We start from the raw sequence: 25,409 nt of genomic DNA on the forward strand, positions 1-25,409 counted from the left end.
GTAGGAATTTGTATCCAGTGAAAAGCGATTGCATTTGTTTTGGAACCGGGCTGCCTCATGGGCGTGAGCCAGGTTCACCGTTCAAAGCCCACGGCAGAGCCTAGGCTAGGTTAAGCAAGTGGAATGAGGAGTAGGATTCTGTGTTTTCATATGGGAAAGAGATGTAAGAATGCTGTTCATTGACCCCAGCTCAGCGTTCAACACCATAGTGCCCACAAAGCTCATCCCTAAGCTAAGGACCCTGGGACTAAACACCTCCCTCTGCAACTGGATCCTGGACTTCCTGGCGGGCCGCCCCCAGGTGGTAAGGGTAGGCAACAACACATCTGCCACGCTGATCCTCAACACTGGGGCCCTTCAAAGGTGCATGCTTAGTCCCCTCTTGTACTCCCTGTTCACCCGTGACTGCGTGGTCAAGCATGACTCCAACACCATCATTAAGTTTACTGATGACACAACGGTAGTAGGCCTGATCACCAACAACGATGAGACAGCCTATAGGGAGGAGGTCAGAGACCTGGCAGTGAGGTGCCAGGACAACAACCTCTCCCTTAACTTATCCTACTGTATATGGCCTCGATATTTTTATTTTATTGTGTAACTTTTTATTTTATTTTTTAACTTTTGTTAATTTAATAAATATTTTCTTAACCAACAATGCAGTTCAAGTAATATAGTTAAGGGCTTGTAAAGTCAGTATTTCACAGTCATACCTGTTGTGTTCGGCACATGTCACAAATAACATTTGGTTTGATGTATTTTTCTGGACAATTGATGCACGATTCTGCCTTGTTGACAACATGGCTGAGTGGTTTGCATTACTGTTTGATTTGAGAAGGGCGCTACTCCCTCATCGCTTCTGCCCGTTCACGTCACGGGCCATAGACTGGTGCACGCGACTCGCGGTTAATATAACTCCCTCATTTTCTCTGCGCTGAGTTTAGCTAATTTTTCTATTCAAAACTACATTGAATTGGTCACTGTCGGCCTAATTGAACGTCGTTCTTGCTTACCTTTGCAGTAAAAACGTGTTGTTCCCCTCATATGGCCGACCTTACAGTTCAATTAATTATTAAGTTAATATCCAGCTGATATCGTTCCCATTTCAATTTATTGCGTGCATATATCATTCCTAATGAGGATTACAGGAGTTCTACAGTTACAATACCAGTGAGATTTGCATGACGTTACACACCTTCAATATCCACCTATGACTGTATGATACCCACCTATCACCTACCATCAATACGCCAAGAACTAACCAAGGAGATTAGTCTATCACTTAAAATGACTCGTTTCCGATGATCATTTTGATGTTCCTGCTTCTGTCTTCTGTCCCCCAGGTTAAAAAAACAAAAACATTAAAATGATCAGTTCGACTGTGAAGCTTTTCTCTGGTACAACTTGATAATGAGCAGCTACATCAAAAGTCGATTTGATTGTAGCTACAGAAGCTACAATAGCTAGCGTGTCAACCAACGAGCTGCCGTGGAGCCTGAACTGGTCAGCCGCCCTAGTCTTCGCCTACTGTAGACGTTGCCCCTAAACCACAGCTCTAGGATCCTCAGATACCCTACTAAATTTGTTGAACCATTAGAGCGCTGAAAGTGATCTGACCTTGTATCAGTGGTTAGGGACATCTTTGATGTGCTGAGGATGAGTGGGCCCACCTCGGGAAAGGTAAAATAACCAGTAATTCACAGAGAAAAAGAGATAATTCATCATGGATGTAATAGTACCCATATATAACAAATCACCATAGGATACAGTACAATACATAAAAAAGAATGACTACACATTGCACCACGATAGATAATATAGGCTACACAAAGCACTAATTATAGACTTGCCTTGATCATAACTTAAAGCAGAGATAATAGTAGTTACTGTAGTACTGTAAATATTGGCATTTCATTTTGTTGAGCAGTCACATTTTGTACTTAGTTTGAAAAATAAGAAATGAAAAGGAACGTAAAAGTGTGTTTTTTCTTCTCTCTCAAAGTTGCCGGGATGTCACGTGCCTCACACTTAAATTAGTAGACTTGTAACAAACTAAGCATCATAACATTTCTAATTAACCCCTATTTCCTTGTTTGATAAATTGGATGACAAAAGTATTCTAAAGAGTATCTCACTCACATGTAGCACAAGGTCTTTGTACACTACAGAAAACGACTAAATGACCTACTTCTACATCACATCACCTCACACAACACTAATTCCCTTTTGTCCTATACTGTTATTAATCCTCTGTAGCTACTTAGCCATCTGACATATTTCTTTACACGTTTTTTGTTTGCTTGATTATACATCTCCACACCTTTGCGCTGCCTGAACAAGAAGAAACACTGAAGTGGAAAGCCTAACATCTTTTTCTGAGATGGGTTACTATCTTTGAAGACAACTCCACATCCCCATGTCCGTCTCTGTTAGTTCATAGTGGCTGTTTGGAACTCCTTTTGTATGTCCAGTGGAACCTCTACTTGTTCATTTTGTGTCTCTAGTGTCTTTTCTCTTGAAATACGAAGGGCCCACAGTGATGGGCCAGAGCCATGCAAGAATCATGCGTGTTGAATGGACGCTGAAAGACTTGTGAAGTTGATTGGGGCTAGCGTGTGCTTAAAAAGAGATTGGGGCATGGCTAGGGGACAGACGATTGGGGACGGGGTCACTAGTGTCCTCTAGGTCCTTGGGGTACAGTTATTGTGGGGCCAAGGGGGTGCAGTTGGAGTATCACTGAGGGGCTGGGCGTTTAGGGGAGGGGGCTGAGTAAGGTAAGGATGGGGTTCCTTTCTTCAGTGGACTCGGATTCCTCCTGATGTCACTTCAGCGGGCCAATGGGGATGGAGCCTTACGAGGAACTGCTGCCAGTGGTGGTCGACCCCTGAAAATGAGAGGAGAGAATTAGACAAAAGTGGGAGTCATCTGGGACATTCACAGCCTTATGATTGGCCAAACTCTGACATGTCTCATGCAGCCGAGGTCTGTCAGTCAGACAGGGCATCAGGCAGAACGACAGAGTGGGACTTGTATGTAGTGGTGGTGGGGGTGGGTGGGTGGGTGGGGGGTGACTATTAATGAATACCATGCTCCAAGATTATGTGAGGGAGAGAGAGTGGTTGCTAAGTAACTGGGCGATTAGTTTCCTTTCCCGTCCCTCTGCACGAAGAATTAGGTCATACGTCACATCCCAGTAAACAGGAATTCACAAGGGTCAAACGTGTTGTGAACTCATCAACAGTCAGTCAAACAATCAAACATTCAACCAATCACACCAAAAACACCACAGTCCAATCCACCAAACAAACAGTCTGAGATGCAGTAGAGGATGTGCCTGATCTGCTTTAGTGATGGGACTGAAGGAGATGAACACAAATTAATATCCCATGCAGAGGACTGTGTCAAAGCTTATTGGCTGTATAGTTCTGTTCATGTAAAAAACAAATGTATGACAGCCTGGATAGAGAGCTTCTGTGGTGGTTTCAGGGAGGGCCTGGCATGATACTGTAAGATGCATCAGTCAAGGGAGTCCATAGTTGTGGGTGAGTGTAAGCAGGACATGTTTAAGTTTTTCATTCTTTTTGGGCTGTCATTCTGCAGTCCCAGGACCAGGTGCTGGGCTTAGGGCTCAGTGACTGGCTGCAGTCAGGTGTGACAGACAGGTGTGTGCCCGAAAAACCAAAAGGCGATTGCAGTAGAGAGGACATACCTTAATCGATCCCCCTCTTTAATCTGGATTACAACTAAAGCCAGTGCTTCTGTCAAATAGATCCCAGATTATTACTATCTGCAGTGTTATGATTATTACTCTGTCTCTGTCTGATGTCTACTGAGGTCAATCAATGCCATTTGTTTTTTTCCCTGACAGGAAAGTGCCCAAAAGTCACTGTTCTGGCAGAGGAGAAAGACCCAATGTACTGTATAGTTAGGAAACTAGGTCGGTATGACCTAGACATCAGCATCATAACAGTAGCATTTCTAGAGCTTGAGACAGGCTCAATAGGCCTTGAGGGTGAGAGTCTAATATGGGCAGCAGTGGTTTGTTTTGGGATGAGGCTCAGTTAAACAGGACAAAAGGTCGGTGCAGGCCAGACTCAATTAAGCCATGGGGAACAGGGCAGGAGGGACGGGGTATTGGTATCAACTTGGCCAAGTGACGTTTCTGTCATCAAAGCCACAGCTCCTCCTCCAAGAGGAAGAAAACAGCGACAGGAGAACAGGATTTACACTGAAAACAACAAAAGAATGACACAAAAACAAACAACAAAAAAACACATCATTTCTGTAAGGTCATTCAAAAAGGGGTTCCGGGGCGGGTGAGTGAGACTCCTGCGTACCTCCAGCTGCAGAGTGGACTTCCCTCACTTAGGGTACTTAAGAACAGGGAGAAAAGAAAGAAGCGTGTCAATGGTCAAGACATTGCAGAACAGAAGAAGAGGAACTCTTTCTGTATGCATGGTTATGGCCTATGGCTACAATCTCCCATTTTTGTCGTTTTAATCATTGCATTTCTACGGAAGAGATTATCTTATACGTCTGAGAAACAGTCTGCACTTTGAATAGTATAGCCCAAAACAGAAGATGCTTAAGATAAAACAGACAGCACAGCATAGCAGGAAGAATTGCGTGACAGTCTGAAAAGGGTAACATGAGTTAGTTAGGAAAATGACCGTTTTCAGCAATCCGTATGCACACAAACACCATTCACCCTCACACACAAGACCACACACAATCACTTATTCTGTAAAACTTATCTTTCAACGAGAACTACCCTAGATCAAGGAAAACATTTGTTATACAGGGGCCTTCGGAAAGTATTCAGGCCCCTTGACTTTTTCCACATGTTGTTACGTTACAGCCTTATTCTAAAGTGAAGGCTCTAAGGTAACAAAATGTGGGAAAAGTCAAGAGGTCTGAATACCTTCTGAAAACACTGTCCATTGTAATGAGTGTGCAAATGTATAATAGCAGGAGAACAGCTCTTGCAGAACACCTGGAAAGGCCATATGGCCACTGGTATAGAGCGAGAGGTGCTTAGCAAAACAAGCAACACTACAACCCTGACCCATCTCTTACTGCAGATCTCCTCCCTGCACTCCTTCTCTTACTGAGTGGTGTAAGAGGAGGAGAGATAACCTCTGCAGCATAGAGGGGGAGTGGCTGCACTGAAAAGCTGTACACAAAGCTAGGCCTTCAGCTTGACTGGGCTCACTGTGGGAGAGAGAAGGGTTTATTCGAATGCATTGACAGCTGCAGTTGACTATATTTGACGAAGGAGGTCAATAAGAATATCAAACATGAAATAAGAACCTATGATGTCAATGATGAGCGGATGCCTCTAGACTAATAATAGACTCCTCTAATGTTTCACTAATGTGAAAACATATCTGGTCTGTTTTGAAAGCTCGAGGGGTTTCTGTCTCCTCATATTCTAGTAGAACATACATAAATAAAATTGCTTCTGGCACTGTCTAATCTTCATCACTGTGTAATTTTCATCACTGTGTAATCTTCATCACTGTGTTACTTCGAAAAAGGATGCAGTATACCGCTAAATGGCTGCAGTATGCAGGCACAGTCAGTGCAGTGGAATACAGGCCACATGCCACACAGCAACACACCACTCAACCTGTCAGACCAAATTAGAAGGCTTTTTTGTTCTCCACAGCAGGTGCTGCAGCTGTTTACTGAGATGCTAGAGGGAAGTGATATGAATGAATGAGAGGTGAACGGTTTCTAGAGAGAAAGGAACTAGGCCTGTCATACGGATTACCCTGCAACGCCAGAAGGTGACCTGTTTTTAGACTGGTAATGAGGTGGAAAGTGGAAATGTTACACCTGCTCCCTCTCTGCACCTGACACTTTCTATATACTGTGTATCTGGGTAAACAGTATTCAATATGTTTCTGTGAATAGTTTCTGAGATTTAACTGTGTGACCTTCTTAATTTTAGGTAGTTTATGTGATGCCGAAAAGAAAACACGTTGTTACACTTTTCTGTTCAGTAATTTGCCAGGTTGCTGATATCAGACAATATCACATGAGATCCTCATGGCTTCTTCTCAGAAATAAACGTTTCACCAAAGTGTTATATCTATGTTATTTATGAGGCCATCTTAGCTTTTCATGATGCCATCTTGGTTATTCACGGTGCCATCTTGGCTTTTCACGATGCCATCTTGGTTATTCACGGTACCATCTTTGCTTTTCACGATGCCATCTTGGTTATTCACGGTGCCATCTTGGCTTTTCACGGTGCCATCTTGGCTTTTCACGGTGCCATCTTGGTTTTACCTGCAGCTGCCTGTTGTTATGGAACAGTAATATGGTTTTAATGTACATTTGGTGATGCACGCTCTTCGGATATGTTACCGTAACTTCCAGACAGCTTCTCTGAGTCGATGTTGCTTCGCTTGTTCTGGAATTGGAACACCGCTTAAAGTATTATATTTTGAATGGCCATGCCAGTGAGTGAATTGAAATAGAGGAGTTAAGCAAGGCACGCTTCAAAATAGGTCTAGCTTTATTGGAATAGCATTGACATCATTTGGCTACAAAATATTGCATTGTTAACAAGCCACTTGTTGGTTCAGCCGTTCTGCTTGCGATGTCTACAAGGTGGCCCGCGTTGATAACTATTAGAATTGTATTAGACAATAAGGTATCATGGTTCACGCGATGAGAACCATCCCACAGGGAGCTTCCCGCAAAATATATGGGCTATGCTCTCTGAAACCACACCACATTGTTTCACTGTATCTCTTTGGGAACTATGATTAGATTATCACGGTCTGAATTGGCCTGGTTTCCCAAATTACTACTCCGTAATAGAGGTTATGAAAATGCCTTCATGAGGATGGCCAACCAAGCTGTCATTTGAATGTACCAGCACACAGCTCTAACTTCCGATGCCTCTCAGTAGTCTTAAAGGTCCAATGCAGACAGGTTTTTGTTTTATATCAAAACATTTCTGGGTAACAATTAAGTACCTTACTGTGATTGTTTTAAGTTAAAATGGTCAAAAAAAGAAACAAGAATTGCTTCTAAGCAAAGAACAATTTCTCAAGCAAGAATTTTGCAATGACGGTCTGGGAGTGGTCTGAGTGGGGAACAGAAAACAGACAAAGAGCTGTTATTGGCAGAGAGGTTTGGAACTCTCATTCTTATTGGTCTATTAACTACAGTAATTTACCGCCCGGTGATTTCACCAGGCAGGACTAAAATCCATCCCACCAAAACAGGCTGAAACTTCAGGCGGTCTTTTCTAACAGCTCTTACACTACATTTTCACAATATACACACTATCTACAAAGAGTGTTTTCATCTATATTTTTCGTAGCTGTCTATTTACCACCAGAAACCGATGCTGCCACTAAGACCGCACTCAACGAGCTGTAAAAGGCCATAAGCAAACAAGAAAATGCTCATCCAAAAGCTCCGCTCCTAGTGGCCGGGGACTTTAATGCAGGAAAACTTAAATCTGTTTACCTCATGTCACATGTCCAACCAGAGGGGGAGAAAAAAACTCTAGAACACTTTTACTCCAGATACAGAGATGTGTACAAAAGCTCTGCCTCACCCTCCATTTGGCAAATCTGACGTTAATTATATCCTCCTGATTCCTGCTTACAAGCAAAAACTAAAGCAGGAAGTACCAGTGACTCGCTCAATACGGAAGTGGTCAAATGACGCGGATGCTAAGCTATAGGACTGTTTTGCTAGCACATGCAGGAATATGTTCCGGGATTCATCCTATGGCATTGAGGAGTATACCACATCAATCACCAGCATCATCCATAGGTGCATCGATGATGTCGTCCCCACAGTGACTGTACGTACATATCCCAACCAGAAGCCATGGATTACAGGCAACATCCGGAATGAGCTAAATGCTAGAGCTGCTGCTTTCAAGAAGCAGGACACTAATCCGGACGCTTATAAAAAAAATCACTCTATGCAGGACTAAGATTGAATCCTACTACAAAGGCACTGACGCTTGTCGGATGTGGCAGGGCTTGCAAAGTATTACAGATTACAAAGGGAAACTCAGCCGCAAACTTCTGAGAGACACGAGCCTACCAGACAAGCTAAATGCCTTCTATGCTCGCTTCGAGGCAAGCAACACTGAAGTATGCATGAAAGCACCAGCTGTTCTGGACGACTGTGTGATCATCCTCTCCATAGCCGATGTGAGTAAGACCTTTAAACAAGTCAACATTCATAAGGCCGCTGGGCCAGACGGATTACCAGGACATGTACTCAGAGCATGCGCTGACCAATTGGCAAGTGTCTTCACTGACATTTTCAACCTCTCCCTGACCGAGTCTGTAATACCTACATGTTTCAAACAGACCACCATAGTCCCTGTGCCCAAGAACACCAAGGTAACCTGCCTAAATGACTACCGCCCCATAGCACTGGCAATTGTAGCCATGAAGTGCTTTGAAAGGCTGGTCATGGCTCACATCAACACCATCATCGGGGAAACCCTAGACCCACTCCAATTCACATACCGCGCCAACAGATCCGCAGATGACGCAACCTCAATTTCACTCCACACGGCCCTTTCCCACCTGGACCAAAAGAGCACCTATGTGAGAATGCTGTTCATCGACTACAGTTCAGCATTCAACACCATAGTGCCCACAAAGCTCATCACTAAGCTAAGGACCTTGGGATTAAACACCTCCCTCTGCAACTGGATCCTAGACTTCCTGATGCGCCGCCCCAGGTGGTAAGGGTAGGAAACAACACATCTGCCACGCTGATCCTCAACACAGGTACCCCTCAAGGGTGCGTGCTTAGTCCCCTCCTGTACTCCCAATCATGACTCCAACACCATCATTAGGTTTGCAGACGACAAGACAGTGGTAGGCTTGATCAGTGACAACTATGAGACAGTCGATAGGAAGGAGGTCAGACACCTGGCAGTGTGGTTCCAGGACAACAACCTCTCCCTCAATGTGAGCAAGGCCAAGGAGCTGATCATGGACAACAGGAAAAGGAGGTCCGAGCACACCCCCATTCACATCGACAGGGCTGTAGTGGAGCAGGTCGAGAGCTTCAAGTTTCTTGTTGTCCACATCAACAACAAACTAACATGATCCAAATACACCAAGACAGTCGTGAAGAGGACACAACAATACCTATTCCCCCTCAGGAGACTGAAAAGATTTGGCATGGGTCCCCAGATCCTCAAAGTTATAAAGCTGTACCTGGTATGGCAACTGCTCGGCATCTGACCTTAAGGCGCTACAGAGGGTAGTTAGTATGGCCCAGTACATCACTGGGGCCAAGCTTCCTGCCATCCAGGACCTCTATACTAGACGGTGTCAGAGGAAGGCCCAAAAATTTTTTTTTAAAGACTCCAGCCACCAAAGTCATAATCTGTTCTCTCTGCTACCGCACGGCAAGCAGTACCAGAGCGCCAAGTCACTTTACCCCTACCTACATGTACACATTACCTCAATTACCTCAACTAACCTGTAACCCCGCACATTGACTCGGTACTGGTGCCCTCTGTATATAGCCTCATTATTGTTATTTAATTGTGTTACTTTTTTAAACTAGTTTATTCAGTAGATATTTTCTTAACTCTAATTTTCTTAAAACTGCATTGTTGATTAAGGGCTCATAAGTATTAATTTAACGGTTGTATTCAAAACGTGACAAATTACATTTGAGATGATTTTCACATTTTAACAGTACTATTCCAAACTTGTAGTGTGGAACGTTCTCCCCAACCACGAAATTGGGGAGAAAAAGGGGTAAAATTTCAACAACAAAAAAAATGTAAAAATGTTTTTTAAAACCACACAGGTACTTAGACCGCTGCTCGAGATGTGAATCAAGACCCTCTCTCCTAGTGATCCCATTGAACCAAATGACCTCAAGCGTCTTGAACTGGCATTGTGATGATCTTAGTCAAGGGGCAAGCTACTGACTGGATTTGAGGAGATGTTTAAGGTGAGCAAAGGCTGGTGTGCTATTTTCATCTGTTTGGGTCACAATTAGGCCTACGCATACCTCTGAAGAACACAACATATAGAGACACATATAAATAGGACGATAACCCACAAAGATATTGAGACAGCTGCTCGAGGTCGTCCTCTGATTGTTGCTGGTTGATTTGATGTAAGCGTTTGTTTTCCTGGAAGCGGAGGTGTAGGTCATTCTTACCTGCAGAGTAGAGGCCGCTGAGTCGCTGGTCTCTGTCAGGCCAGTGCTCCTTGGTAGACTGGACACGATGTATCTGGAACCTGCCTTTGGCACAGGCTGTCTGACTACCAGCTTTCCTTTCCTTGTCTCCGCTAGAAACAGACTGTACCAGTACGCATCGTTGGAGACCAGGGTGGAATCTGCGATGGTTGAGTTTCTCTCGCTGATCACGCTGTTCCTACATGGAGGGGCCGCTTTGCTGGGCATTGGTTTCTGACACTTCAGCACACAAGTGACCAATATGGTGATCAATAACAGAAAGGACACCGAGCCCAGGCCGATCACCAAATATAGGTTTAAATCAGAAAATATGTCATATTCTAGAGGCACTTCCGTCATGTCAGAGTAGGCTTTAACGGCAGTCTCCACTGTTGAGAGCTTTATGGTAACTGTAGCAGAGAGAGCAGGATCCCCGTTGTCCTTGGCGATGACAACCAGCCGTTGATGACGAGGATCTCTGTAACTGAACATTCTCATAGTACGTATCTCTCCGTTGTATTGGTCCAGACTGAATAAGGTGGCGTCAGTAACCTGTAGAAACTGGTATGTAATCCGAGAGTTCTGGACAGAGTCCGTGTCTATGGCAATCACCTTGGAGACCAGGGATCCTTTATCGGTGGATCTGGGGATCTTCTCCTCCACCACGGAGCCGTGCGCGCGCCACGGAGACACTATGACCGGGGTGTTGTCGTTCTGGTCCACAATAATGATGTGGACAGTCACGTTACTGCTGAGCGGAGGAACACCAGAGTCTCTGGCCTCAATGTGGAAAAGGAACTCCTTCTCTATCTCATAGTCAAACGTCTTTAGTGCGTAAAGATTACCGTTCTCCGGATTGATGGAGAACAGCATGGACATGGAGGTGTTCACTATCTCCTTCTCTATGATGAAATAAACTAGATACTGGTTTTCATGGAGGTCTGGATCAAACGCAGTGAGGGAACTTAGCAAGGCCCCAGGTGCATTATTCTCCATAACGGGTATAGTGTAGAACGACTGGGGGAACTGTGGAACATTGTCGTTAACATCTAGTAGTTCTAAAGTCATAGTTTCGTTGTCAGATAGCGGAGGGGAACCCCTGTCTGTTACTGTAAAAGTGATTTCATATTCTGGAACCTTCTCACGGTCCAGAGGTTGTGAAACTACTAATTCGTAATAGTTATCAGAAGACTCTCTTAGTGCAAAAGGCAATGTATCAGCAATACGAATATCAACTATCCCATTGTCACCTGAATCTTTATCGCTGACACTAACCACTGCTATCACACTGTCTACTGGAATATCCTCCTTGACAGGGCTTTGAAATGATTTAATTGATATCTCAGGGTGATTGTCATTCATATCTGTGACCAAAATAGTTAATTTACTCTGCCCTGTCAAAGAATTAGGCCCCTTATCAGTTGCTATAACTTCCATATCATAAATCCTGAAATCTTCATAATTAATCATTTCTTTGACTCTGATTTCACCATTTTTGGTGTTCAAACTAAACGTTTGTTGGGTTTTATCTGATGTATAAAGACTATATGAATAAACTATTTCCGAATTTGTTCCCTCATCTAAGTCTGTTGCATTCAATTTAACCACAAGGCTCCCAATTGGAGAGTTTTCCATCACATTAATGTTGTAGCTTTCTTTATCAAATTGAGGGGCGTTGTCATTCGTGTCTATAACGCGAACAATGATGTTGGCTGTACCGGAGCGCGTGGGGACTCCACCATCGACAGCGGTGAGTATTAGATTATGAACCGCCTGTTCCTCTCGGTTTAAAACCTTTTTAAGAATCAAATCAGCGAACTTTGACCCGTCTCTTCCGGTCTGAATCTCTATACTGAAATGCTCACTCTCGCTTAAGTGATACGTATTGATAGAGTTTGCACCAAAATCTGGGTCCACTGCATTGGTTAGCGAGAATCGCTCTCCTGCAGCGGTGGATTCAGATATGTCCAGGTGCATGGTGTCCCGGCGAAATTGGGGAGAGTTGTCATTTATGTCCATTATTTCAACTTCAATATTAAATAGTCTAATTGGGTTTTCGATGGTAACATCCATTTTGAGGAAACAAGAGGATGTCTTAACGTTGCATAAGTATTCTCTGTCAATCTTCTCCGCTATTAGTAGCTCCCCCGTGTCTTTGTTTATCTCCAGATACCTCTTATTGGCGATAACATCCAACCGTATTTTACGTCGAGCCATGATTTTAGCATCCAAACCCAAATCAGCAGCTAAATTCGCAACAACGGAGCCTTCCTCGATCTCCTCGGGAATGGAATAGTGAGTCACCGCAGATGCCGTGTTCAAGACGGCAGAGAGAAGAAGAAAGACCGCGACATACCTTCTCCGGGGCTCTCCACTAATATGCACCTCCATTGTTAGGATGTGCCTCATACTGCACTGGTGGCGAATTTGCGTCAAGAAAATTAGATGTGTAACCTTTTGAAGATATAGACAAAAACGACCTTCTCAAAAGCAGATAAATGTCAGCACCCGCGAGCAGTCCATACAGAATACGCATTGCCTTTATCGCTATGGTGAACTGTCATGGCTACCATTCCATCACAGAAGAATGCGTTTCATTGGCGAGCAGCGACCCTGTGCGCATTTTAGCAGCCCTTGCAACGTTGGATTTAATACATGTTTATTGCACACTTTTTGGTGATATTATTTATGCGACGAAAAAATACGACACTCAACAATATTGCTAGAATGTGAGGTAAAGAATACATTATGAACATTGCATTATTTAGGCCTATTATTGGGTAATTGTGATTCCTTCTAGTAACAATACCAGCCGTTGTGGACAGAAATATTAGTTATCTGTTCAAGGTGAATTGATTGGTCAATGGTAAACGAATGGGATGTGAAAGTATAACGGTTGTTGTTATTGTGAACACTTTCAAATGATGGTAGAACTTCAGCCAACGTGTTTATCAATTTTACGCATGGCAACTGCGTACTGTAGCGAACCCACACGTAAAGTTGTTGCACATTACGTTAAACCAATAGAGTCCGAGTAGAGCAGGACCGCGGGACGAATTTGTCCAGTTGTTTTTATTTGGCCCCCAAAGTGTTCTGAGCATAAGACTGTAACAACATCAGGAAATCAGCTCGAAGAGATTTTAATTTAAGAAATATGTTACCAAGACTTCCCACGCCTAATAGAGAGACACGTGGTGGTATACAAAGGTAGGTAAAGTTTGAAATGATTGTTTTAGTCAAACATTTGATCTGTTTGGGCTTCTTCTAGTCAAGTTGCAGTCTACAAATGATCTGCTATTATGTTCCGTTCCCACGACCATGCGCTCAATAACAAATTTGGTCCATGACTGAATCTAGTTGACGATCCCTGGGGTAGAGGCTCAAAGCAGCGACTCAGAGTAGAGGCTACTGGACACGATGTATCTGGAGCCCGACTTAAGAACAGGCTGTCTGACAAACAGCTTTCCTTTCCTCGTCTCCGCTAGAAACAGACTGTACCAGAGGGCATCGTATTTCTTACCTGCAGAGTAGAGGCCGCTGAGTCGCTGGTCTCTGTCAGGCCAGTGCTCCTTGGTAGACTGGACACGATGTATCTGGAACCCGCCTTTGGCACAGGCTGTCTGACTACCAGCTTTCCTTTCCTCGTCTCCGCTAGAAACAGACTGTACCAGTACGCATCGTTGGAGACCAGGGTGGAATCCGCGATGGTTGAGTTCCTGTCACTGATCACGCTGTTCCTACTTGGAGGGGCCGCTTTGCTGGGCATTGGTTTCTGACACTTTAGCACACAGGTGACCAATATGGTGATCAATAACAGAAAGGACACTGAACCCAGGCCGATCACCAAATACAGGTTTAAATCTGAAAATATGTCATATTCTAGAGGCACTTCAGTCATGTCAGAGTAGGCTTTAACGGTAGTCTCCACTGTTGAGAGCTTTATGGTAACTGTAGCAGAGAGAGCAGGATCCCCGTTGTCCTTGGCGATGACAACCAGCCGTTGATGACGCGGATCTCTGTAACTGAACATTCTCATAGTACGTATCTCTCCGTTGTATTGGTCCAGACTGAATAGAGTAGCGTCAGTAACCTGTAGAAACTGGTATGTAATCCGAGAGTTCTGGACCGAGTCCGTGTCTATGGCAATCACCTTGGAGACCAGGGATCCTTTATCGGTGGATCTGGGGATCTTCTCCTCCACCACGGAGCCGTGCGCGCGCCACGGAGACACTATGACCGGGGTGTTGTCGTTCTGGTCCACAATAATGATGTAAACAGTCACGTTACTGCTGAGCGGAGGAACACCAGAGTCTCTGGCCTCAATGTGGAAAAGGAACTCCTTCTCTATCTCATAGTCAAACGTCTTTAGTGCGTAAAGATTACCGTTCTCCGGATTGATGGAGAACAGCATGGACATGGAGGTGTTCACTATCTCCTTCTCTATGATGAAATAAACTAGATACTGGTTTTCATGGAGGTCTGGATCAAACGCAGTGAGGGAACTTAGCAAGGCCCCAGGTGCGTTATTCTCCATAACGGGTATAGTGTAGAACGACTGGGGGAACTGTGGAACGTTGTCGTTTACGTCTAGTAGTTCTAAAGTCATAGTTTCGTTGTCAGATAGCGGAGGGGATCCCCTGTCTGTTACCGTAAAAGTGATTTCATATTCAGAGACCTTCTCACGATCCAGAGGTTGTGAAACTACTAATTCGTAATAGTTATCAGAAGACTCTCTTAGTGCAAATGGCAATTGATCAGCAATATGGAGGTCAACTATACCATTTTCACCTGAATCTTTATCGCTGACACTAACAATTGCTATCACAGTGTCTATGGCTACATTTTCCTTTATAGGACTTTGAAACGATTTTATGGACATTTCTGGATGATTGTCATTCATATCTGTAACTAAAATAGTTAATTTACACTGACTTGACAAGGAATTGGGTCCCTTATCCATTGCTATGACTTCCATATCATAAATCCTGAAATCTTCATAATTTATCATTTCTTTGACTCTGATTTCACCACTCTTAGAATTCAAACTGAAAATTGCTTGCGTTTTCTCTGATGTATAAAGGCTATATGAGTATATTATTTCCGAATTGGTTCCCTCATCTAAGTCAGTTGCATTCAATTCAATCACAAGGTTTCCAATTGGGGCGTTTTCCATCACATTGATGGTGTAGCTTTCTTTATCAAATTGAGGGGCGTTGTCATTCGTATCTAGAACGCGAACAATGATGTTGGCTGTGCCTGTGCGCGCGGGGACTCCGCCATCTACAGCGGTGAGTATTAGGTTATGGACCGCCTGCTCCTCTCGGTCTAAAGCATTTTTTAGAACCAAATCCGCAAACTTTGACCCGTCTCTCCCGGTTTGAATCTCTATACTAAAATGCTCTTCATCACTTAAGTGATACGACTTTACAGAGTGTGTACCGAAATCTGGGTCAACTGCATTGTTTAACGAGAATCGTTCACCTGCCGGGGTGGATTCTGATATATCCAGGTGCATGGTGTCCCTGCGAAAATGGGGCACGTTGTCATTTATGTCCATTATTTCCACTTCAATATTAAACATTCGTATTGGTTCTTCAATCGAAACATCCATTTTGAGGAAACAAGATGGATTTTTGCTGTTGCATAGGTATTCTCTGTCAATCTTCTCCGCGACGAATAGCTCTCCCGTCTCTTTGTTTATCTCCAGATACCTCTTATTGGCGATAACATCCAACCGTACCTTACGCTTAACTAAGGTTTTCGCATCAAGACCCAAATCAGCAGCCAAATTAGCAACAATAGAGCCTTCCTCCATTTCTTCGGGTATAGAATAGTGAGTAACCGCACGTGCTGTGTTCATGGCGGTAGAGAAAATAAGAAATACCGAGACGTACCTTCTCCAGTGCTGTGCACTGATGTGCGTCTCCATTGTTGTAATTGCTTATCTTTGTGCGTAATGCACCACAACGAAAATATGAAGTTGTGCTGAATTTACGTCAAGAAAACGAGACGACCTTGTAACGTTTTGAAGATGGACAAAAAATGATATCGAAGGAATCGAAATTCAGGACCGGAAAATGTCCACACACAATAGGCACTGCGTCTATCACTATGACGAACTGACGTGGCGACGATTACATCACAGAATGGTGCGTTTTATTGGTGAACAGTGACACTTTGCGCATTTTGCCAGCCTATGCAGCTCTGAAATTGCAAACGTTTAGGTTGTATTATTAGTGCGTTGAAACTTGAAGTGTTCTGTGAGAGCAGTTGCAACGGGACAACAGTGACTTTTCAACTTGTGAATTGAATGATTTGGTTGCATATAAGTACATTGAATGTGGAGCTGGAACTGTTGATTGCCAAAGAAATTGCAATCAACACGTGGTCGAACTTGAGTCAACCTATTCATCGATTTTACGCACGATAATTGTGCACTGAAGAAAACAAGTCTATCAAATGTATTGCCATTTGGATTAAAGAATGGGTGTAGGTCATTCTTACCTGCAGTGTAGAGGCTGCTGAGTCACTGGTCTCTGTCAGGCCAGTGCTCCTTGGTAGACTGGAAACGATGTATCTGGAACCCGCCTTTGGCACAGGCTGTCTGACTACCAGCTTTCCTTTCCTCGTCTCCGCTAGAAACAGACTGTACCAGTAGGCATCGTTGGAGACCAGGGTGGAATCCGCGATGGTCGAGTTCCTCTCGCTGATCACGCTGTTCCTACTGGGAGGTGCCGCTTTACTTGGCATTGGTTTCTGACACTTCAGCACACAGGTGACCAATATTGTGATCAATAACAGAAAGGACACTGAGCCCAGGCCGATCACCAAATACAGGTTTAAGTCTGAAAATATGTCATATTCTAGAGGCACTTCAGTCATGTCAGAGTAGGCTTTAACGGCAGTCTCCACTGTTGAGAGCTTTATGGTAACTGTAGCAGAGAGAGCAGGGTCCCCGTTGTCCTTAGCGATGACAACCAGCCGTTGATGACGCGGATCTCTGTAACTGAACATTCTCATAGTACGTATCTCTCCGTTGTATTGGTCCAGACTGAATAGAGTAGCGTCAGTAACCTGTAGAAACTGGTATGTAATCCGAGAGTTCTGGACTGAGTCCGTGTCTATGGCAATCACCTTGGAAACAAGGGATCCTTTATCGATGGATCTGGGGATCTTCTCCTCCACCACGGAGCCGTGCGCGCGCCACGGAGACACTATGACCGGGGTGTTGTCGTTCTGGTCCACAATAATGATGTGGACAGTCACGTTACTGTTGAGCGGAGGAACACCAGAGTCTCTGGCCTCAATGTGGAAAAGGAACTCCTTCTCTATCTCATAGTCAAACGTCTTTAGTGCGTAAAGATTACCGTTCTCCGGATTGATGGAGAACAGCATGGACATGGAGGTGTTCACTATCTCCTTCTCTATGATGAAATAAACTAGATACTGGTTTTCATGGAGGTCTGGATCAAACGCAGTGAGGGAACTTAGCAAGGCCCCAGGTGCATTATTCTCCATAACGGGTATAGTGTAGAACGACTGGGGGAACTGTGGAACGTTGTCGTTAACGTCTAGTAGTTCTAACGTCATAGTTTCGTTGTCAGATAGTGGAGGGGAACCCCTGTCTGTTACGGTAAAAGTTATGTCATATTCTGGGACCTTCTCACGATCCAGGGGTTGTGAAACTACCAGCTCATAATAGTTATCAGAAGACTCTCGAAGCGCAAAAGGTAATTGATCCGCAATGTGAATATTGACGATTCCATTTTCACCTGAATCTTTATCGCTGACACTAACAACTGCTATCACAGTGTCTATGGCTACATTTTCCTTTATAGGACTTTGAAACGATTTTATAGACATTTCTGGATGATTGTCATTCATATCTGTAACTAAAATTGTTAATTTACACTGACTTGACAAGGAATTCGCTCCTTTATCTGTTGCTATGACTTCCATGTCATAAATCCTGAAATCTTCATAATTTATCATTTCTTTTACCGTTATTTCTCCATTGTTAGCGTTTAAACTGAAAGTGCCTTGCGTTTTCTCCGATGTATACAAACTATATGAATATGTTATTTCCGAATTGGTGCCCTCATCTAAGTCTGTTGCATTCAATTGAACAACAAGACTTCCAATTGGAGAGTTTTCCATTATATCGATTTTGTACGTGTCTGTATTAAACTTAGGGGCGTTGTCATTTGTATCCAGAACCCGAACAATGATGTTGGCTGTTCCGGAGCGCGCGGGGACTCCGCCATCTACAGCGGTGAGTATTAGATTATGAACCGCCTGCTGCTCTCGGTCTAAAGCCTGTTTCAGTATCAAATCAGCAAATTTTGCTCCATCTCTACCAGTCTGTATTTCGATATTGAAATGTTCACTCTCACTTAGGTGATAGGTTTTAACAGTGTTGCTACCAACGTCCGGGTCCACTGCATTGTTCAGAGAGAATCGCTCACCCACGGGAGTAGACTCTGAAATATCCAAATCCATTGTGTCCCGTCGAAAATGTGGCGCGTTGTCGTTTATATCCATGATTTCTAATTCTATATTGAACATCCTTATTGGATTTTCAATTGTTGCATCCATTTTAAGAAAACATGATGTTGCTGTCTTAGTTGGACAAAGAGATTCCCTGTCCAACCGTTCGACGATATACAGCTCGCCAGTCTCTTTGTTAACGTCCAGATATTTTGTGTTGGCAATAACATCCAAGCGCATCTTGCGTTTACTGAGACTGTTCATGTTCAGCCCCAAATCAGAGGCCAGATTAGCAATAACGGAGCCTTCCTCCATTTCCTCGGGAACAGAATAGTGAGTAACCGCATACATCGTGTTCAGGGTGGCAGAGAAAAGGAGAAAGACCGAGACGTACCTTTTACAGGGCTGAACGATGCGATGTTCAGCCATCGTTTGACTGTTTTCCGCAATGCAACAAAATGGGACCTTTTTGCATATGAGAAGACGAGACGACGACAATTCCAGCGTTGTGATGCAATGCAATTTAAATGATCATTTGTCAAAGACGGATTCAGGACCAGGGAGCTGTTCACATGAAATTGCCTTAATGTCTTGCTAGCGACGAACTGTCATGGCGACTGTTACATCACAGAATAGTGGGTTTTATTGGTGAGCAGCGACGCTTTGCGCATTTTACCAGACCACCTTACAATTGGAAATATGTTCACCTTTCTGGTGAGACCAACTGCTGGATTAAGGAAATACATATGTCCAAATATGTTTTTTTATTTTGAAATACAACTGTTATTAATTATCTGTATATATTTGTGCCCTGGTTTTACGCACGGGACTACAGCAACTGTATATATAGCATAGCATTGAAGTATGTTATAATAAATTAAGAGTATACTCTTACTTGCAAAGTAGAGGCCGCTGAGTCGCTGGTCTCTGTCAGGCCAGTGCTCCTTGGTAGACTGGACACGATGTATCTGGAACCCGCCTTTGGCACAGGCTGTCTGACTACCAGCTTTCCTTTCCTCGTCTCCGCTAGAAACAGACTGTACCAGTACGCATCGTTGGAGACCAGGGTGGAATCCGCGATGGTTGAGTTCCTGTCACTGATCACGCTGTTCCTACTTGGAGGGGCCGCTTTGTTGAGCATTGGTTTCTGACATTTCAGCACACAGGTGACCAATATGGTGATCAATAACAGAAAGGACACTGAGCCCAGGCCGATCACCAAATACAGGTTTATATCTGAAAATATGTCATATTCTAGCGGCACTTCAGTCATGTCAGAGTAGGCTTTAACGGCAGTCTCCACTGTTGAGAGCTTTATGGTAACTGTAGCAGAGAGAGCAGGATCCCCGTTGTCCTTGGCGATGACAACCAGCCGTTGATGACGCGGATCTCTGTAACTGAACATTCTCATAGTACGTATCTCTCCGTTGTATTGGTCCAGACTGAATAGAGTAGCGTCAGTAACCTGTAGAAACTGGTATGTAATCCGAGAGTTCTGGACAGAGTCCGTGTCTATGGCTATCACCTTGGAGACCAGGGATCCTTTATCGGTGGATCTGGGGATCTTATCTTCCACCACGGAGCCGTGCGCGCGCCACGGAGACACTATGACCGGGGTGTTGTCGTTCTGGTCCACAATAATGATGTGGACAGTCACATTACTGCTGAGCGGAGGAACACCAGAGTCTCTGGCCTCAATGTGGAAAAGGAACTCCTTCTCTATCTCATAGTCAAACGTCTTTAGTGCGTAAAGATTACCGTTCTCCGGATTGATGGAGAACAGCATGGACATGGAGGTGTTCACTATCTCCTTCTCTATGATGAAATAAACTAGATACTGGTTTTCATGGAGGTCTGGATCAAACGCAGTAAGGGAACTTAGCAAGGCCCCAGGTGCGTTATTCTCCATAACGGGAATAGTGTAGAACGACTGGGGGAACTGTGGAACGTTGTCGTTAACGTCTAGTAGTTCTAAAGTCATAGTTTCATTGTCAGATAGCGGAGGGGAACCCCTGTCTGTTACCGTAAAAGTGATTTCATATTCAGGGACCTTCTCACGATCCAGAGGCTCTGAAACTACCAACTCGTAATAGTTATCAGAAGACTCTCTCAGCGCAAAAGGTAATTTATCAGCTATACGAATATCAACTATCCCATTGTCACCTGAATCTTTATCGCTGACACTGACTACTGCTATCACCGTGTCTACTGCTATGTCCTCCTTAACTGGACTTTGAAAGGATTTGATGGAGATTTCAGGATGATTATCATTCATATCTGTGACTAGAATAGTTAACTTACACTGTCCTGATAAGGAATTGGTCCCCTTGTCGGTTGCTATGACTTCCATATCATAGATTCTAAAATCTTCATAATTAATCATTTCTTTTACTCTGATTTCTCCGTTAGTTGGGTTCAAACTGAATGTTCCTTGAGCCTTTTCTGATGTATACAAACTAAATGAATAGACGATGTCCGAATTAGTACCATCATCTATATCAGTTGCGTTTAATTTAACTACAAGACTTCCAAATGGATAGTTCTCCATTATGTTTATATTGTAATTATCCTTTTCAAATTGAGGGGCGTTGTCATTCGTGTCCAGCACGCGAACAATGATGTTGGCTGTTCCGGAGCGCGCGGGGACTCCGCCATCTACAGCGGTGAGTATTAGATTATGAACCGCCTGCTCCTCTCGGTCTAAAGTCTTTTTCAAAATTAGATCAGCAAACTTTGACCCGTCTCTCCCAGTCTGAACTTCAATATTAAAATGCTCACTTTCACTGAGATAGTACGTTTTAACTGAGTTTGTACCGACATCAGAATCCACTGCATTGTTTAAGGAAAATCTTTCCCCAGTTGGCGTGGATTCAGATATGTCCAGATGTATGGAATCTCGTCGAAAGCTCGGTGCATTGTCATTGATATCCATTATTTCCAATTCGATGTTGAATATTCGTATTGGGTTTTCGATTGTTGCATCCAATTTCAGAAAACAAGTCGTGGCGGTTTTAGAAGCGCAGAGATATTCTCGATCTATCTTCTCAACGATGTACAGTTCGCCCGTTTCTTTGTTCACATCCAAGTATTTCTTATTGGCAATGATGTCTAACCGCATCTTCCGTCTACTCAGTGTTTTCACGTCCAGTCCCAAATCAGCGGCTAGATTAGCAACAACAGAGCCTTCCTCCATTTCTTCGGGAATGGAATAATGGGTAACCGCAGACAACGTGTTCATAGTGGCAGAGAATAAAATAAAAACCGACACGTACCTTTTCCAGGGCTGAAGGACACAATGTGCCTCCATCGTTTGATTGTTTTGATCCGTGAGTGAAGCACTATAGAAAACGATACCTTTTGATGGTGGTATGAGAAGCCAAACGTGTCGACCGTTGTACCGAGATGTATTTTAGATCATCCTTTTCACAGCGAAGGATTCAGGACCAAGGAGACGTCCACAAATTGCATTGCTTTCTTCACTGTAACGAACTGTCATGGCGACTGTTACATCACAGAAGAGTTCGTTTTACTGGTGAGCAGCGACACTTCGCGCATTTTACCAGCATTCACACCATTGAATTTAAACCGGGGAGGAACGTTTAATTGATTAAAATAAGTATAATAGAAACAATAGTTCTAAATGTTTTTGTTGTTTTTCGTTGTCATACTTGTTTGTTCACAACCCATAAATGTATGCTTATATGCATGAACGTTTCACCCTACATTGACTACTTTTACGCACAGACATACAGCACTTGTTTATCAAAGGGATTAAGGGTCATTTGGTTAAATCAGATGGTGAGTTTTGTCTTACCTGCAGAGTAGAGGCCGCTGAGTCGCTGGTCTCTGTCAGGCCAGTGCTCCTTGGTAGACTGGACACGATGTATCTGGAACCCGCCTTTGGCACAGGCTGTCTGACTACCAGCTTTCCTTTCCTCGTCTCCGCTAGAAACAGACTGTACCAGTAGGCATCGTTGGAGACCAGGGTGGAATCTGCGATGGTCGAATTCCTCTCGCTGATCACGCTGTTCCTACTTGGAGGGGCCGCTTTGCTGAGCTTTGGTGTCTGACATTTCAGCACACAGGTGACCAATATGGTGATCAATAACAAAAAGGACACTGAGCCCAGGCCGATCACCAAATATACGTTTACGTCTGAAAATATGTCATATTCTAGAGGCACTTCAGTCATGTCAGAGTAGGCTTTAACGGCAGTCTCCACTGTTGAGAGCTTTATGGTAACTGTAGCAGAGAGAGCAGGATCCCCGTTGTCCTTGGCGATGACAACCAGCCGTTGATGACGCGGATCTCTGTAACTGAACATTCTCATAGTACGTATCTCTCCGTTGTATTGGTCCAGACTGAATAAGGTGGCGTCAGTAACCTGTAGAAACTGGTATGTAATCCGAGAGTTCTGGACCGAGTCCGTGTCTATGGCAATCACCTTGGAGACCAGGGATCCTTTATCGGTGGATCTGGGGATCTTATCCTCCACCACGGAACCGTGCGCGCGCCACGGAGACACTATGACCGGGGTGTTGTCGTTCTGGTCCACAATAATGATGTGAACAGTCACGTTACTGCTGAGCGGAGGAACACCAGAGTCTCTGGCCTCAATGTGGAAAAGGAACTCCTTCTCTATCTCATAGTCAAACGTCTTTAGTGCGTAAAGATTACCGTTCTCCGGATTGATGGAGAACAGCATGGACATGGAGGTGTTCACTATCTCCTTCTCTATGATGAAATAAACTAGATACTGGTTTTCATGGAGGTCTGGATCAAACGCAGTGAGGGAACTTAGCAAAGCCCCAGGTGCGTTATTCTCCATAACGGGTATAGTGTAGAACGACTGGGGGAACTGTGGAACGTTGTCGTTAACGTCTAGTAGTTCTAAAGTCATAGTTTCGTTGTCAGATAGCGGAGGGGAACCCCTGTCTGTTACCGTAAAAGTGATTTCATATTCAGGGACCTTCTCACGATCCAGAGGTTGTGAAACTACTAATTCGTAATAGTTATTAGAAGACTCTCTCAGCGCAAAAGGTAATTTATCAGCTATACGAATATCAACTATCCCATTGTCACCTGAATCTTTATCGCTGACACTGACTACTGCTATCACCGTGTCTACTGCTATGTCCTCCTTAACTGGACTTTGAAATGATTTGATGGAGATTTCAGGATGATTATCATTCATATCTGTGACTAAAATGGTTAATTTACACTGACCTGTTAAGGAATTGGGTCCTTTATCTGTTGCTATGACTTCCATGTCGTAGATCCTGAAATCTTCGTAATTGATCATTTCCTTTACCGTGATCTCACCGTTGTTAGGGTTTAAATCGAACGTTTGTTGTGTTTTCTCTGATGTATACAGGCTATAAGAATATAATATTTCAGAATTGGTGCCCTCATCTAAGTCTGTTGCATTCAATTTAACAACAATACTTCCAATTGGAGAGTTTTCCATTATATCGATTTTGTAGTTGTCTTTGTCAAACTTAGGGGCGTTGTCGTTCGTATCAAGCACACGAACAGTAATGCTGGCTGTCCCGGAACGCGTGGGTACCCCGCCATCTACAGCGGTGAGTATTAGATTATGAACCGCCTGCTGCTCTCGATCTAAAGCCTTTTTCAGGATCAAATCAGCAAACTTTGACCCATCTCTTCCTGTCTGAATTTCTATATTGAAATGGTCACTGTCACTTAGATGGTAGGTTTTCACTGAATTAGCCCCAACATCAAGGTCAACTGCATTATTGACAGAGAACCTTTCACCGGCCTGCGTTGCTTCAGAAATATCTAAGTTTATGGTGTCCCTTCGAAAATTTGGTGCATTATCATTGATGTCCATTATCTCTAATTCGATATAAAATATCCGCTGTGGGTTTTCGACAATAGCCTCCATTTTTAGAAAGCAAGATGTAGATGTCTTAGCAGTGCAAATTAATTCTCTGTCAATCCTCTCTGCGATATACAGCTGCCCCGTTTCTTTGTTCACATCCAGATATTTCTTATTCGCTATGACATCTAATCGAATCCTCCTTTTACTCAGCGTTTTTACATCCAGACCCAAATCAGCAGCTAAATTAGCAACATCGGAACCTTCTTCCATTTCCTCGGGAATAGAATAGTGAGTGACGGCAGACGCAGTGTTCAGGACGGCACTAAAAAGAAGAAAGACCGAGCCGTACCTTCCCCAGTGTTGTGCGCTGATATGCGCCTCCATTGTTATATTTGTAGACTCTGGTTACTACGCAGTCAGGTGAAATAAAACAACGTGAGCCAGCCGAAGACAATATGTAAAAATAATACTTCAGAACTCCGTTGGCGTTTTAGAAGGAGCAGGGAATAAAAATGTCCTTTCTGAAGGTATTTTGCACCGGGAGCTGTCCACTGTGTTTTGTAGGCTACACCGCCTTCATTATGACGTGCTGTTACGGCGACCATTGCATCACAAACGAGTCTGTTTTGCTCGCTGGTCAACAGCGACGCTTTGTGCATGTAACAAGCTTGGAGACGTTTCTCTTTGCATTTAGGCGGACTATACTTGAAAAATATAACTAAAACCAGACACAAGCATCCAAAACGGTTGTAGCACCATTAGCTGCAAGGTTTTAATCGACGTAAATAATGAAAACGTATAGGGTAGCCCATGTGTTATTTACCCAGCTCTAACCAACTCTAGTAGATTACGCGCTGTTCAGTCATTATTAGAACGGTGAAGT

The 25,409-nt window shown here is 43.8% G+C and overlaps 2 protein-coding genes across 8 annotated transcripts; both read right to left on the bottom strand.

The window, feature by feature from the left end:
* Positions 1–1,714: 1,714 nt before the first annotated feature.
* LOC123993300 (protocadherin alpha-C2-like) lies at positions 1,715–22,202 on the bottom strand. 7 transcript variants are annotated; one of them, XM_046295300.1, is made up of 3 exons: positions 19,580–22,202; positions 4,338–4,373; positions 1,715–2,884 (listed from the first exon to the last, which is right to left on the bottom strand). In XM_046295300.1, the coding sequence occupies exons 1-2, from the start codon at positions 21,989–21,991 to the stop codon at positions 4,362–4,364; spliced, it is 2,424 nt and encodes an 807-aa protein (XP_046151256.1). In that variant the 5' UTR covers positions 21,992–22,202; the 3' UTR covers positions 1,715–2,884; positions 4,338–4,361. The 7 variants fall into 7 exon arrangements, with proteins under 7 accessions (XP_046151256.1, XP_046151255.1, XP_046151257.1 ...); XM_046295299.1 differs by lacking the exon at positions 19,580–22,202 and adding an exon at positions 16,702–19,431; XM_046295301.1 differs by lacking the exon at positions 19,580–22,202 and adding an exon at positions 13,718–16,595.
* A 260-nt stretch (positions 22,203–22,462) lies between these two features.
* On the bottom strand, positions 22,463–25,136 carry LOC123992349 (protocadherin alpha-C2-like). Its single transcript, XM_046293499.1, has one exon. It carries the CDS (start codon positions 24,908–24,910, stop codon positions 22,463–22,465), a length of 2,448 nt encoding a protein of 815 aa, XP_046149455.1. The 5' UTR covers positions 24,911–25,136.
* Between the last annotated feature and the right edge of the window lie 273 nt (positions 25,137–25,409).

The sequence above is a fragment of the Oncorhynchus gorbuscha genome, linkage group LG13, assembly GCF_021184085.1.
Source record: "Oncorhynchus gorbuscha isolate QuinsamMale2020 ecotype Even-year linkage group LG13, OgorEven_v1.0, whole genome shotgun sequence".
Lineage (NCBI taxonomy): Eukaryota > Metazoa > Chordata > Actinopteri > Salmoniformes > Salmonidae > Oncorhynchus > Oncorhynchus gorbuscha.

What these genes read in the sequence shown, in the direction of transcription:
- LOC123993300 (XM_046295295.1), bottom strand. Translation starts at nt 12,606, where the DNA reads ATGAGGCACATCCTAACAATGGAGGTGCATATTAGTGGAGAGCCCCGG. An exon ending in CAGCGGCCTCTACTCTGCAG is followed by an intron (nt 2,885 to 10,179) that starts GTAAGAATGACC and finishes TCTCATTTTCAG; the next exon opens with GGGTCGACCACCACTGGCAG.
- LOC123992349 (XM_046293499.1), bottom strand. Translation starts at nt 24,910, where the DNA reads ATGGAGGCGCATATCAGCGCACAACACTGGGGAAGGTACGGCTCGGTC.